Genomic DNA, 13,689 nt, shown 5'->3' on the forward strand with positions numbered 1-13,689 from the left:
TAGATTTGTACTTACTAAGGGGGGCATGTATGTTGGGAAGGGTTATTTACTTGATGGTCTATTTAAGGCCAATGCTGTTGTAGTGGACAAAAAATCCACATATCTGTATCCACAAGTTATCAATAAAACTAATGCTTCTGTTTACTTGCTTGAATCTTCAAATTTATGGTATAGCAGATTAGGACATGTAAATCGTGCTTCCTTAAGAAAACTTGTAGGTTTAGGTCTTATACCTAAACTTGACTCCGAAAATAAACATAAATGTGAAATTTGTGTTGAAGCAAAATTTGCTAAAAAAACCTTTTAACACAATTGAAAGGAGTAGTGAACCGTTGTGTTTAATACATAGCGATATTTGTGATCTAAAATTTGTTCAGACTCGAAGTGGTAAAAAATACTTTATCACATTTATAGATGATCACAGTAGATATTGCCAAGTTTATTTATTAAGTAGCAAAGACGAAGCATTGAATGCATTTGTTACTTACAAAAAAGAAGTTGAAAATCAACTTGGAAAAACAATTAAGGTATTAAGATCCGATAGAGGTGGTGAATATGATTCGTCCATGTTTGATGAATTATGTGCTCAGTTTGGTATTATTCACCAAACAATAGCCCCGTATACTCCGCAGCAAAATGGGATTGCTGAGAGGAAAAATAGAACTCTAAAAGAAATGGTTAATGCTATGCTTATAAGTTTTGGATTACCACAAAACTTGTGGGGGGAAGCAGTGCTAACTGCTAACTTTATTCTGAATAGAGTTTCCCATAAGAAAATGGTTCAATACCTTATGAGTTATGGAAAGGTAGAATGCCTTCCTATAAATACTTAAAAGTGTGGGGGTGCCTAGCTAAAGTGGCTATTCCACCTCCCAAAAGGATTAAGTTAGGTCCTAAAACTATTGATTGCATTTTTATCGGATATGCAATAAATAGTAGTGCGTACAGATTTCTTGTGCATAAATCTAATATAAGTGACATTCATGTCAATACAATTTTTGAATCTCGAGATGCTGAATTCTTTGAAGATGTGTTCCCTAATAAAAGAGATATTCGTGAGAATACTCTAAAGAGAACACGAGATAATGCTATTGAAAACAATATAGAACCTGAATCAAGAAGGAGTAAAAGAGCAAAGGTCGCTAAATCTTTTGGTCCAGACTTTATTTCTTTCGTAATTGAGAAAGAGCCCCAAACATTTAAAGAAGCTGTGACTAGTCCAGAATCCGTATTCTGGAAGGAAGCTATAAATAGTGAAATTGAATCTATTATGAATAATAATACTTGGCAATTGGTTGATCTTCCTAAGGGAACTAAACCAATAGGATGCAAATGGATCTTTAAAACAAAGTTAAGATCTGATGGTTCAATAGACAAATACAAGGCTCGACTGGTTGCAAAAGGATATCGTCAGAAAGAAAGAATTGATTTCTTTGACACATATTCTCCAGTAACAAGAATTACTTCTATTCGGGTTTTAATTGCTACTGCAGCCTTGTACAACTTACAAATACATCAAATGGATGTTAAGACTGCATTCCTGAATGGTGATTTAAACGAAGAAGTATATATGGAACAGCCAGAAGGTTTCATAGTGAAAGGACAAGAAAACAAAGTTTGCAAACTAGTTAAGTCCTTATACGGTTTGAAGCAAGCTCCTAAACAATGGCACGAAAAGTTTGACAGCGTCATGATTAGGAATGGATTCGTCATAAATGGATGTGACAAATGCGTATATTCGAAAAAATTCGAAAAGGCTTACGTACTCGTCTGCTTGTATGTTGATGACATGCTTATATTAGGGACTAATATTGAAGTCATCAATAGAACAAAGAATATACTTACCAATAACTTTGACATGAAAGATATGGGTGAAGCAGACGTGATTCTAGGAATAAAGATATCTAGAACATCAAATGGAATAGTCTTATCTCAAACCCATTATGTTGATAAAATAATTGAGAGGTTTAAGACTCATAATATTAAAGAGACGAGTAACCCATTTCTTCCACATATAGTTCTTCACAAGAATAGTGGAAATGGGAAACAGCAGTTAGAATATTCCCAAATTATTGGTAGTTTAATGTACCTGATGAATTGTACAAGACCTGATATAGCTTACTCGATAAGTAAGCTGAGTCGTTACACAAATAATCCAAGTAATCAACATTGGGATGCATTACTTAGAGTTTTGGGATACTTGAAACGGACCAGAGAGTATTCATTACATTATGGAAAATATCCTCCAGTAATTGAAGGATATAGTGATGCCAATTGGATATCAGATACAGACGAGTCAAAATCTACCAGTGGCTATGTATTTACTCTCGGTGGTGGCGCTATATCATGGAAATTTTCTAAGCAAACGTGTATAGCTCGATCTACTATGGAATCTGAGTTTATTGCTTTAGACAAAGCAGGAGAAGAAGCAGAATGGTTAAGACATTTCATAGAAGATATTCCTATATGGTTAAAGCCTGTACCGGCTATCTGTATTCATTGTGATAACCAGGCCACAATAGCCAGGGCTGAAAATTTTGTGTATAACGGTAAGTCGAGACATATACGTCGCAGACATAACACCGTTCGGTAGTTGCTCTCAAATGGAACAATATCAATTGATTTTGTTAAGTCAAAAGAAAACCTAGCGGATCCGTTCACTAAAGGATTTTCTAGAGAGCGTATAGACTGCGCATCGAGGGAAATGGGTTTAAAGCCTAAAACCCAATGAGTCATCTTAGTGGAAACCTAACCTGGCAACTGGAGATCCCATGGACTAGGTTCAATAGGAAAACTAATTATGAATGACTCGATAAGAAGCACTTAGGAGTTTAACTCCTTCCCATTTCTATGATGCAAAAAGTGCTATGAAGTGTATTAAGGATAAGCTTTGCTTTTAATGATGACTATAAATGGTACAAATAATTACAGTAGGATACTCTTTATAGTGCATCACCTATGTTAGTGCGAACTTGGCCGGTTCTATGAGAATTTACTTAGGCGAATTCTCTAAAGCACTCGCAGAACCCAAGTAGTTCAGGGCCGAAATAATGAACACAATAGAGAACCAAGTTTGATATGAGAGATAATGTGTTTGGTCTGTTGTCTGAGCTTGCAATAACGGCTGACAGTTCAAAACGTTACGTTCACTGATTAGCCAAGTGAGTTCGATAGATTCTTACTAAAGAAGGTTCAAAGCGAAAGCTACCTATCTTGATGCGTTATCTTTCAGATAGTACTCTTCTTTCGTCTTCCTTGATCTGAGTCGACTTCTTCCATTCATGTGGGGGATTGTTGGAATTAATTGAATTTGATTTGGGTTTGATTTGGGTTTAAAATATTAAATGTAATATTTAATGATATGGGCCATTGCAATTAATTTGGGTGAATTGGAAAAGTCTCCAATATAGGCCCATATGTTGATAAGCCCATTTTAAGTGTTTTTTATATGGAAAGGAGTCCCACATCGAAAGTTTACAAGAAAATAGTCTTGTTTATATAGTGGGTTGTGTGAATAATATATAATTTAACATGTTACCTACCACTTGGCTAACTTTAGCTAGCCAAAGGCTAGCAAACTAGCCAAAGGCTAGTCACCACTGGAGTGGTGCTTCGCACCACTAGCACCGCTCCCCGGACCCGGTCCCGGCACGTATACGCGCACGTCACAAAGTACGCATTGGGCGCTTTAGAGGCGCACTTGGCACGTACGCATCGTCGCGAGGAGCTGGGGAGCCTTATAGTTTTCGGAAATGGACTCGTGGTTCGATGAGGTGGCAACACAAGGCTCGGTGAGTTGGCATTCTAGTGGCGCACGAGTGGTCAGCATTCTAGGTGGCGCACGAGTGGTAGGTCGCGTCCCTTCATCCTGCATGGCGGTTAGATGTACGCGTGGCATCCGCATGGCTGTGACTATTCAGAAATTGGTGAATAGGCATGATGAATGGACACTTCACTTCATGGTTCAATTTGGGCCGTCAGAACATAAAAATAGTGCGATCCAATGGCTAAGACGAATCAAACCAAGTGGTGCACCAGTTCCTGAAATGTCACACACCTGTTCCATGAGACACTTCAATCTCTATAAATAGGGACCCCCAGATTCGTTTTTTGATACACCAAATCAATTACGAATTCAATTGATTTCTAAATTCTTCTCTCTCCATATTCGTCTCCAAAAAAAAAAAATCTCTTATACTTTCGTGGTTATTCCGTTCAAGTACGATCATTCATTGGTTCGACCGACAAGGTTGGTATTGTGCAGTATCGACTTTGGAAGGAGCGTTGTATCTTGGGAGACAGACGTCCATAATCCCGTTTGCACTTTATTGGGAGGCGAAATCTGTCTTAAGGAGATTTGCTTACTTTATTAGCATACCTCGCTTCATTTACTGTTTATTTTTCTGCTTATTTTATTTTTTCTTTTGATTGCGTTAGTCGAATTTTCGACAACATATATTGCTTGAAACTCTTCGCAGATTAATTGCTCCACTGCTTTGGTGAAGTACTTAACTTAGTTTGGTGGCAGGCACACAATTCATCTTTTATCTCACCGTGAATGCCTAAATATCAATAGGAGCGACATAACCTATTTCTTCTGTGCTAAACAATTGAACTAATTATTTCTTAGGGTTAAGTGCTCTCTCCCAGTCTTCAGGTCGCTATTACTTTGGCTGCTCTACCTCCGCCCACTGTTGAGACGGTTGTCGATGGTGTAATTAGGGAGAAAGAATAGAAAAATCACTTGAGGATGAATTGAGTTCTAATCTATATGATATTCGAATATACTCAGTCATAATCAGTAAGGCTTAATGCCCCTCAATATAAGAGGTTCTCTCGTTATATTGAAATAAAAAAAAAAACTAAATATTCTAGCTATCAATTACAATTAATCATTAATGGTAACTTATGAAATACGGTAGCTTCCTTATATATGAGCTTTCCTTATATTCCACTGACAGAAATTTCCGATGCCTCCCAAATAAATGGTTATTTCTAGAATGAAAGAAGATGAAATAAGAACTGTAGTTGTGTTAAAAGTTTACACAATTCTTTAACTTTAAATCTCATAAAAAATTAGCTCTTCTAAATGTGAAAAGAAAACAACTAAAATGCTAGAGGGAGTCCAGGACTACGAGCTGCTGGGTATATTCTTTTTAAGTAACTCATAGAGTTGGCATTTAGTCACGAGAATATTGAAACAATTATGATGTGGAGTGTAATTGTAAAAAGAAGAAAATAGGTACTACTACTAGAATCAGTACTTACATAGCCTTCATTGATCCAATGTCTGCAAGGTAATTAGGAATGCTTCCAGTTATGTTACAGCTACTTAACGTCCTGCTAGCACGCAACATATGTATAAAATAATATGGTTCTAAAGGAAATTATCACAATCTTCTAAGTTCTTTATTGATTTAGTGTGACATTTACTCACAAATACGTAAGGTTTCTCATGTCTTTTAGCAGTGGGAACTCTGAAGCACCTCCATTCAAGTTACTAATAATTCTGTAGAGATATCACATTACATCAGTTGTCATCTTTACCATCAATGTATAGTAAATGAACAAAATATTGTTATTGAAGTATTGACAAACTGAAATCTGACTGAATAGGTTTCAACTCACAGTTCCTCTAAATTTTTTAAGATGGAAATACTAGGAGGTATGGGTCCTTCAAAACCACTGCCTTTTATCACTCTGTTGATAATAAATTAATAATGTCACGTAAACAAAAGTCGCAACTGTAAATATTGCATTTTGGAAAATGCTCATTCAGGAAAGGACTTACAAGCTCTTAAGGTTTGTCCAGCTCCGAAAATTAGGTAATTTTCCAGTGAAGTTGTTACTGATTAGCCAACTGCATTGGCCCCAAAAGACATGTTATCATTAAAATAGCAGAAAACTGTTTGCACCTTTCCAGATTAAAAAACTTTATGCTTTGAGAAATGTGTGGTAAAATACTTACAGGTCTGTCAACATTTTTAGATTATTTAATTCAATCGGCAACTCACCAGTGAGATTGTTATCATATAGATAGCTGCAGTGACCAAAAAAGACAAGTTACACGTACATAAATGGGTAAATTACAGCCACTATTTCTAACCTTTTGTTGGAGTAATTTTCAAAAGAATGTCGTTTAGACATTGGTAAATTAAATCAAGGAAATACAATTCAAAAAGCACTTGATCAAGATGTGACAAGAACGAGAGACGTAGGAACGGACGAAAACTTGAGCCAGTTTGCAAAGCAAACTAGTGCAGGTGGGCAACATGGAAGTGCTCTTGTGCTTCCTGGTTCGCGCAGGTGCGCTACCATGTTGTCCACCTGCACTAGTTTGCTTGGTTGGCGCAGATACGCTGCTTGTGCTGGGCAGCCTTGAGATTAAGCCAGCAGCTGTAAGAACTTACATTTTTAGAGAACGTAAATAGCAAAAATGAATAGGAAAGTTTCTGTGTATTGAAGATAAAAGTCTCGCTAATTGTACGTTATGTGGTCCTTAAATATGAATGGAAAAATGCAGCACTAATTATAGTTGTTTACAGCTGCACACTTTTTGAAAATTTCAACTAAACTATCTAATTCTTCAGCTCACTTCCATGTCAGCTTCTTCTGGTAATCTCAACAGCCCCCTTCAAGGTGGAGTGTATATGTTGCACATATTCATCTTGCACAGTAGAGAATGAAACAGAGATACTCCCACTGGTTTTGTCATAATATCTGCTAGTTGATTACCTAAAGAGACATGCATGGTGTGTAAAATTCCAGCCTTAATCTTGTCCCTTACTAAGTGACAATCTAGTTCGATATGTTTTGTTATCTCGTGAAATATAGGGTTGACAGCGATGTGTAATGCAGCTTGATTATCACAATATAACAATGCAAGCTTCTTATGTTTGATTCCCAAGTCAGCTAGTAGGTATAAAAGCCATTGAACTTTGCATGTAGCAAATGCCATAGCACGGTATTTAGCTTCTACTGAAGATCTGAAAACTATACTTTGCTTATTAGACTTCCAGGATATTAAAGCATTTCCTAAAAAGGAACAATATCTAGTTATAGACCTCCTTAAATCAGGGCAACTTGCCCAATCTGAATATGAAAAGATTTTCAACCGTAAGTCATTTTCTTTAGGGAAGAAAATCCTCTGTCCTGGCATGCTCTTGATATATCTCAATACCCTATAAGTTGCATTCAAATGAGGTTTCCTTGGTTGGTTTATAAACTGACTTAACACTTGAACCACATAACTCAAATCAGGCCTAGTAATGGTTAAGTATAATAACCGTCCCACCAGCCTCCTGTAGATTGATGCATCATTCAATAATTCTTCACTTTCTTTGTCCAGTTTAATGTTCAACTCCATTGGTGTGTTTGTTGGTTTAGCACCACTGAAGCCAACATCTTCTAAAATGTCTATGGCAAATATTTTTTTACACAAAGAAATTCCCATCTTAGACCTAGCCACCTCCAGTCCTAGGAAATATTTCAATGCCCCTAGATCCTTTATCTTGAATTTCATATCAAGAGAAGCCTTCAAATCATTCATGCCTTGCAAATCATTTCCTGTCAAGACAATGTCATCCACATATACTAGAAGAGCAACAAAAGAGCCATTTCTATTTCTGGTAAAGAGTGAAAAATCTGAGAACTTAGTGAACCATTGCCTTGAGGCTAGTTTTAAGCCGTATAAAGACTTGTTCAGCCAGCATACCATATTGTGCCCTTTGCCGAATTTTCATGTATATTTTCTCATTCAAATCACCGTGTAAAAAAGCATTGTTGACATCCAATTGTAAGAGGTCCCAATCTATAGCAGCAGCTATAGCTACCTTTAAGGAAATCATCGCTAATTTGGAGACTTTGGAAGTCAAATATAATGAAGAAGATTTGTGATTGATTTTATTGTGTTCATTGTCCACTTCATACATGTCTTTTAGAGACACAATTTTATATAATTGTGATATTCTCACCAACGAAGAAATCTATGATGTTCTATATTCAAAGGAGAAGATGAAGTCTCTTGTTGCATATGAGAGTCTTTGAGATGACTTCATTGTTGATGGTGGTCATTCAAAGGATAAGTCAAAAATCTAACTTCAAATTTTATAATTATTACAAAAAAGGGGGGCACTAGATAAATGATTGTTATAAGTTGTAGAATAAATCAAAATTGACTGCAAATAAACAATCAGAAATTTTAGGAAAAACAAGTATTGCAAAAAAAATCCTAACAATGATGGAGAGCTTTTACTTATGTCTAACTACAACTCCAAATTTAACGAGGCTTGGATTTTTTATGCTGCTTGCACTTTTTATATGACTCCTAATCGAGATTTGTTTTCAACATATGAAGAAGTTTTAAAAGGTATTGTAATGATGGGTAATAATACACATTGTCGAATTAAAATAAAGATGTTTGATGGGAAGGTTAGAACACTTAATGCAGTGAGGTGTGTTCTAGATTTGAATAAAAATCTTATCTCCTTAAGTACTCTTGATTCAAAAGAGTACAGTTATACTTTTGAAGGTGGAGTCCTGAAAGTTAGTAAATCAGCATGTGTTTTGTTAAAGGGATATAGAAAATTCCATTTAAATATCTTGCAGTGTTATATAGAATTTTTGAGCAATCAGCATATTTTAAGAACTCAGGTGGATTTGGAGTTGGATTCTATATTGTTGGAGCCTAATTTTAGGCTTTTTTTTTTTTTTTAAGAATACATCTCAGTTGAATTTAGAAGTTATAGGTAAATCCGCCTTACCACCATCATCGATGGTGTCATTGTATTTAGTTGCTTGTAATAAACCTATCTTTGGCCATAATATTTCACATAGATACAATTCTATTGATTTAGTTGATGGTTTGAATGTGATTAAAGGTGTTGATTCTAGCCAAGATCCTTCTTTTAATGTATTCAGTTGTAATTCTATTATAGGGGCTTGTTTCAACCTTGTTTGGTGGTCATTAGTTTACTTTCTCCTTTAATTGAGGTAGTAGAGGTGGAGAATGTTTCGGTTGAATTTTTTTATGGAGAAGTTCGTTTGTGTCCTTCAGTGAATATTTGAAGTTTTTTCCTTGTAGTGGAATTTGTCTTCAAGTGGAGAATTTTTTTCTTTTGAAGTTTTATTCATTGTAGTGGAATTCGTGTCAAGATAGAGATTGTTAGAATTTGGCTGTGACCCGAATTCTTTGTTGAAGATAATTGAGAGTTCTAATTAAAGTGCACATTAGGAAAAATTCTTTTTGGACTGTTTTGTGGAATTCTATTCAAGTTTACTTGGCAAATTCTAGTTAAAGTTCTACTTGAAAGCCCATTATGAATTGAAATTTGTGTTAAACTTGAATAGAATATTGTGATGAAGAAAATCAAGTTTTTGAAGTAAAGGACCTGAGAGTGGGATCCACAGCACCACGACGCTACCTACTTTGTTTCACCTGGTGTGATTTTTCTTTCTCTACTTCAGCCACAACTCTACTATTAGGATTTGAACGTGCCCCTATTTATTCCTTATATATAGTTAGCTTTTCATTATGATTTAGAAGAAGTTAGAAACATTGTAAACACAAATCTTTGTATTATTTTTTCATATTATAATAAAATTTCCATTCTCTACAAATTATTTTGGTCTTGTGATTAATTACTTCATATTGTGGCTACAATCTCCTATTTTCCCCGATAGTTTGGTATTGGATTAATCCGGTATCATCTTCGTTTGATAACAATAAGTCTATCTCCATGAGTGTCGATGATGGTTTATCTCCAAAGTGTCTTGACTAGCTACTTAAGATATTCTTGAAAATTAAGGATATGGGACACGTGGCGTATTTACATGTTGATTTATATGAACACACGAGGATATAAAACTTGTATATGAAGTTTTTCGCTTAGCCATATAGGGTTGTTGGTTCAAAGCTTGTCTACCATATCGCTTTGGTTAATATTTGGTCTATGCATAGAGTTTGTGATGTCTATATGATAGATTGTAAAACTATCACTCATTTTGGAAATTGTAGAGAATTGTTGAAATAATTTTCAAAAAAACGCCGTTTAGACATTGGTAGTTTAAATCAAGGAAATACTTCAAGAAGCGTTGGATCAAGATAGGACAAGAACAAGAGATGACAAAACGGACCAAAACTTGCACTAGTTTGCAACATAAATTAGCACAGGTACGCCCAAGGCTAGTGCACCTGCGCTAGTTGAGTAATTGAAGCGTAGGTACTCTGCCTTGTTGATGCAGGTGAACTGTTGGCTAGTGCACCCGTGCTGCCAAGCGACAACAATGGTGTCTTTTCGTCCCTAACTGATGTTTGATGGTTAGAATTCAATTTTTTTCAGTTTGTATTGATGTAGTTCAAACTCTAATAATTATCTTGAAGTGTTGTAACTCTTGGGAAGATGTGTAATATAATTTTAATTCGTTTTTACTCTACCATTTTCTACACTTTCTTGCATCCAAAATACCAACTTTAGTGCATTCATATCTTCTTGAATATTGTTTGTATTTATCATACTGCAGATATAAAGTGGAAATTTTGAGTAGATTTTCCACTGTTCGGGTTGTCTTCGTAAGAAATCCCAAACAACACTAAAGGGCTTCATTATATCCTATAGACGTATTTGCATTCCGTGTGCATCACAGAATGGTGGAAACAAATAACATCTTAAGGAAAGAGATATTTGTTATATGCCTTGAAGCCGGTATTGTTTTAAGTTCGAGTTTTTGCGATATTCCAACATCTAGTTTCGTCTAATCGTCATCTCTAAACTGATCTCACCAACACCTTTGAACCTCGTTTTCGTAATCTACCTATATAAATTCAACTAATTCAATCCGTCAATTTGTTAAAATCTGGATGATCGAAAACGTCTTACAGATGTTTTAAATTGACCAGCTTCCCTAGTTCTGCTGGAATGGTCCCGTTAAACCTGTTACTCCCCAGGCCCCTGAAGGTTGAATAGATTTTTAAAATTACAATTAGAATTCCGAGAAAATATATCCACTATCAAACAAAACATTCATGGTGTTTGCTTCTTTATGTAGGAGTGACCATATGTAGAGAGAGAGATCTATGGGTCAATTGATATATGGACTTTGCTTGATGTATATAATTTTTGTACATCAAGGTGTCCATGCCTCTCACATGGGGTGGGGTCCACACTTTTGTAGGCCCCACCCCATGTGAGAGGCATTGATACCCTTATGGACAAAAATTATGTATACCCTTATGGACAAAAATTATGTACATCTAGAATTTTCCTTGATATATAGATGGGGAGATAGCTAGATAAGAACTCACAAATATACGAGCGTGGTAATGTTTCCCAGGAATTTCGGTATGGGTCCAGATAGGCGGTTCACCAAAAGACACCTATATCACACATACTTTTTCGATATAACAGAGGATGTAGACATTGCATCATTGCCAAAACTCAATTAAAAGCTACAGGTAAAGCTCACATGTACTCCAATTTGGTTGCTCCCCATTCCATGGGTATTGTACCATTAAGGTAGTTGCCACTAAGATCTCTGCAACCAACAGATTCAGAGTGAGATCAATGTAGCCAATAAATTGTCTCAACCTTTTGAAGCAAAAAGCTGAGTAGATTTAATAAATTGAAAATAAACTTGGAACATCTTGCTACATTGTCTTGAGGTAGGGTAACTTTGCCAGTGAGGGCGGAAGGACACCTGCCAAATCCTGTCCTTTTAGAAATCTGTTTGTAAAGAAAAAGAGGCTATCTTTAGCATACTCTGAATTGAAAAGTTTTCATCTAAATTTTACAAGTGCAACAATTAAAGTTTCTTGACAGGTGAAAGAAACAAAGCCAAAAAAAAAAAAAAAAAATCATTCCGAAGGGATTTTGAAAGAAACGATACAATAGATTAAGCCCATGTTTGGTGGGGATTATTTTTAGCAAATTTTGATAAAAGTTGATGAAATGTATAGTTGAAAAGTTTTGGGTCTATAAAATATGCAGCTAAAATTAATTGTTGATTTTTATTTAGATTAAGATCTAGATTTTAGTCCTACCAAATAGGGGCTAAATGTATAGTGTTTCAAGTAAAACAACTTGTTAGAGTGGCTTCTCGAGCACACTACAAACGTTATACTATTTCATTTTCAACTCTAACTTAACATCAAGAATGTAACTTGAAACACTGACATGGTGAAATAAAGTTGCATGCTTGACTGAATGGAAAAAAAGAACTTCTTATTTATTTTTTATTTTTTTATGGTTATAATACTGACACAGCTTATTCCTATACATATTTTAAGTGCAAATCCTGGTTAAAGATGATGAAGATAGAGAGTCTAGCAATATAAAATGAGTAATGCTATTTAGTACCATTAGTGTTATAATACCAGTTTTGGTGGCACCAATTGTCATTAAATGAGTCACTACCTTTTCATTTAGCCCATTGTATTGTGACATTTAAACTGGTCTTAGATGACATTATTCATATGAAATAAGTCATAAAGGTCAAGTTTGATTACTAGGCACCATAAGTTCTATTGAGGTTTAAGCAGGAAAAAAGTACAATAATTCCCACATAAAATACCATTTTAAGAATCAACAAACAGATTTGCAACCATTATATGGTATTCCACGCCTCAAAATCAGATACTGAAAACCCCATATTTGGCTGCTTCAAGATCAATAGAAGCAGAATATATTTTCTGTGATTCTTGATTCCTTGCAATATAATAGCACAAATGGCTATTTCTAAATCAGTTTCAAACTAATGATAAAGATGATAAGTTTTCAGCAAGAAAACCTACATTGATTTTACGTGGCACACACCACCAGGGAAATTACAATTGCAGATGATGGAATTGGTGTACCATTGTATATCTTCTCGTTTCGGTGTATTCCAGTTTGAGTTATTATCACAAGGATTCAGGTTGAAGTCCCAGTCCTTTTTGCCCAACTGATCAGCTATTTCACGAAGAGCATTCTCTGCAAAAATCAGAATTCTATTCTAAAATAGAAATGTGATCGGATTTCATGTTGATCAAAGTGAACTTTTAAGGATAACCTGAAGTTTAATGGAAGGCTAAAAAGTGTAGTACCTAATGAGCTAAACACGTGAATGGAAAGAAAGAAATGGTTTACATAAAAAAACGATCCTTACTTTCCTCATCAGGGAGATATCCACTCCGTGCAGAAATAATTGTTGCTTTGAAGAGAAGTAATATCGTCAAGGTGAACATAAAGATGAGAATAGCTTTAGACATCTTTGCGCCTCAGTTTAATATTCATCAGGCCGAAACAAGTACATGTATATATATGAGAGAGAGGAGATTAGAACTTCGGTTAACGACTTTAGCATTCGATGAGATGTTAAACAAGGTGGGACCTTCAATGTCACGCCTGTGATAACATGGAACTATGATTGCAATTAGTTCTTTATTTTTTTTAATTTAAATAGAAGGGTATATTAGTCATTTTATAACTTTTTATTGAGAAAAATGATGAAAAGAATGTTTTCCACAGGAAAAGGTAAAGGTAGGGATGAAATGCGCCAAAAAGGGAAATGTAGGGACGTTTTCCACAAAAATCATGAAAGGTATGGACATTTTGTGCTAAATACCCTTTATTTTACTTTCTTTCATGAGAAGGCATTTAAGACAGGACATCATAAATATTTTGTATTTCCTCCCTAGCAAAAGATAAACATAAG

General features: G+C 35.3%; 1 protein-coding gene across 7 annotated transcripts in view; it reads right to left on the reverse strand.

Moving 5' to 3' along the window:
* LOC111397127 (probable leucine-rich repeat receptor-like serine/threonine-protein kinase At3g14840) overlaps positions 1-13,290 on the reverse strand; it is a 27,471-nt gene extending 14,181 nt beyond the window's left edge. For 4 of the 7 annotated variants that reach the window (XM_023023881.1, XM_023023877.1, XM_023023874.1 and 1 more), the window contains exons 1-11: positions 13,141-13,290; positions 12,788-12,965; positions 11,649-11,720; positions 11,464-11,538; positions 11,303-11,374; positions 10,878-10,949; positions 5,969-6,040; positions 5,792-5,860; positions 5,629-5,700; positions 5,438-5,509; positions 5,269-5,340 (exon numbers count right to left, since the gene is read on the reverse strand). In XM_023023881.1, coding sequence (XP_022879649.1) covers positions 5,269-5,340; positions 5,438-5,509; positions 5,629-5,700; positions 5,792-5,860; positions 5,969-6,040; positions 10,878-10,949; positions 11,303-11,374; positions 11,464-11,538; positions 11,649-11,720; positions 12,788-12,965; positions 13,141-13,243 — 929 coding nt within the window. In that variant the 5' untranslated portion in view covers positions 13,244-13,290. Of the gene's footprint in view, positions 1-5,268; positions 5,341-5,437; positions 5,510-5,628; positions 5,701-5,791; positions 5,861-5,968; positions 6,041-10,877; positions 10,950-11,302; positions 11,375-11,463; positions 11,539-11,648; positions 11,721-12,787; positions 12,983-13,140 lie in introns of all 7 variants that reach the window. The other 3 variants (XM_023023876.1, XM_023023880.1, XM_023023878.1) reach the window with 3 other exon arrangements.
* Between the last annotated feature and the right edge of the window lie 399 nt (positions 13,291-13,689).

Source organism: Olea europaea, chromosome 7, assembly GCF_002742605.1.
Source record: "Olea europaea var. sylvestris chromosome 7, O_europaea_v1, whole genome shotgun sequence".
In the NCBI taxonomy this organism is placed as follows: domain Eukaryota; kingdom Viridiplantae; phylum Streptophyta; class Magnoliopsida; order Lamiales; family Oleaceae; genus Olea; species Olea europaea.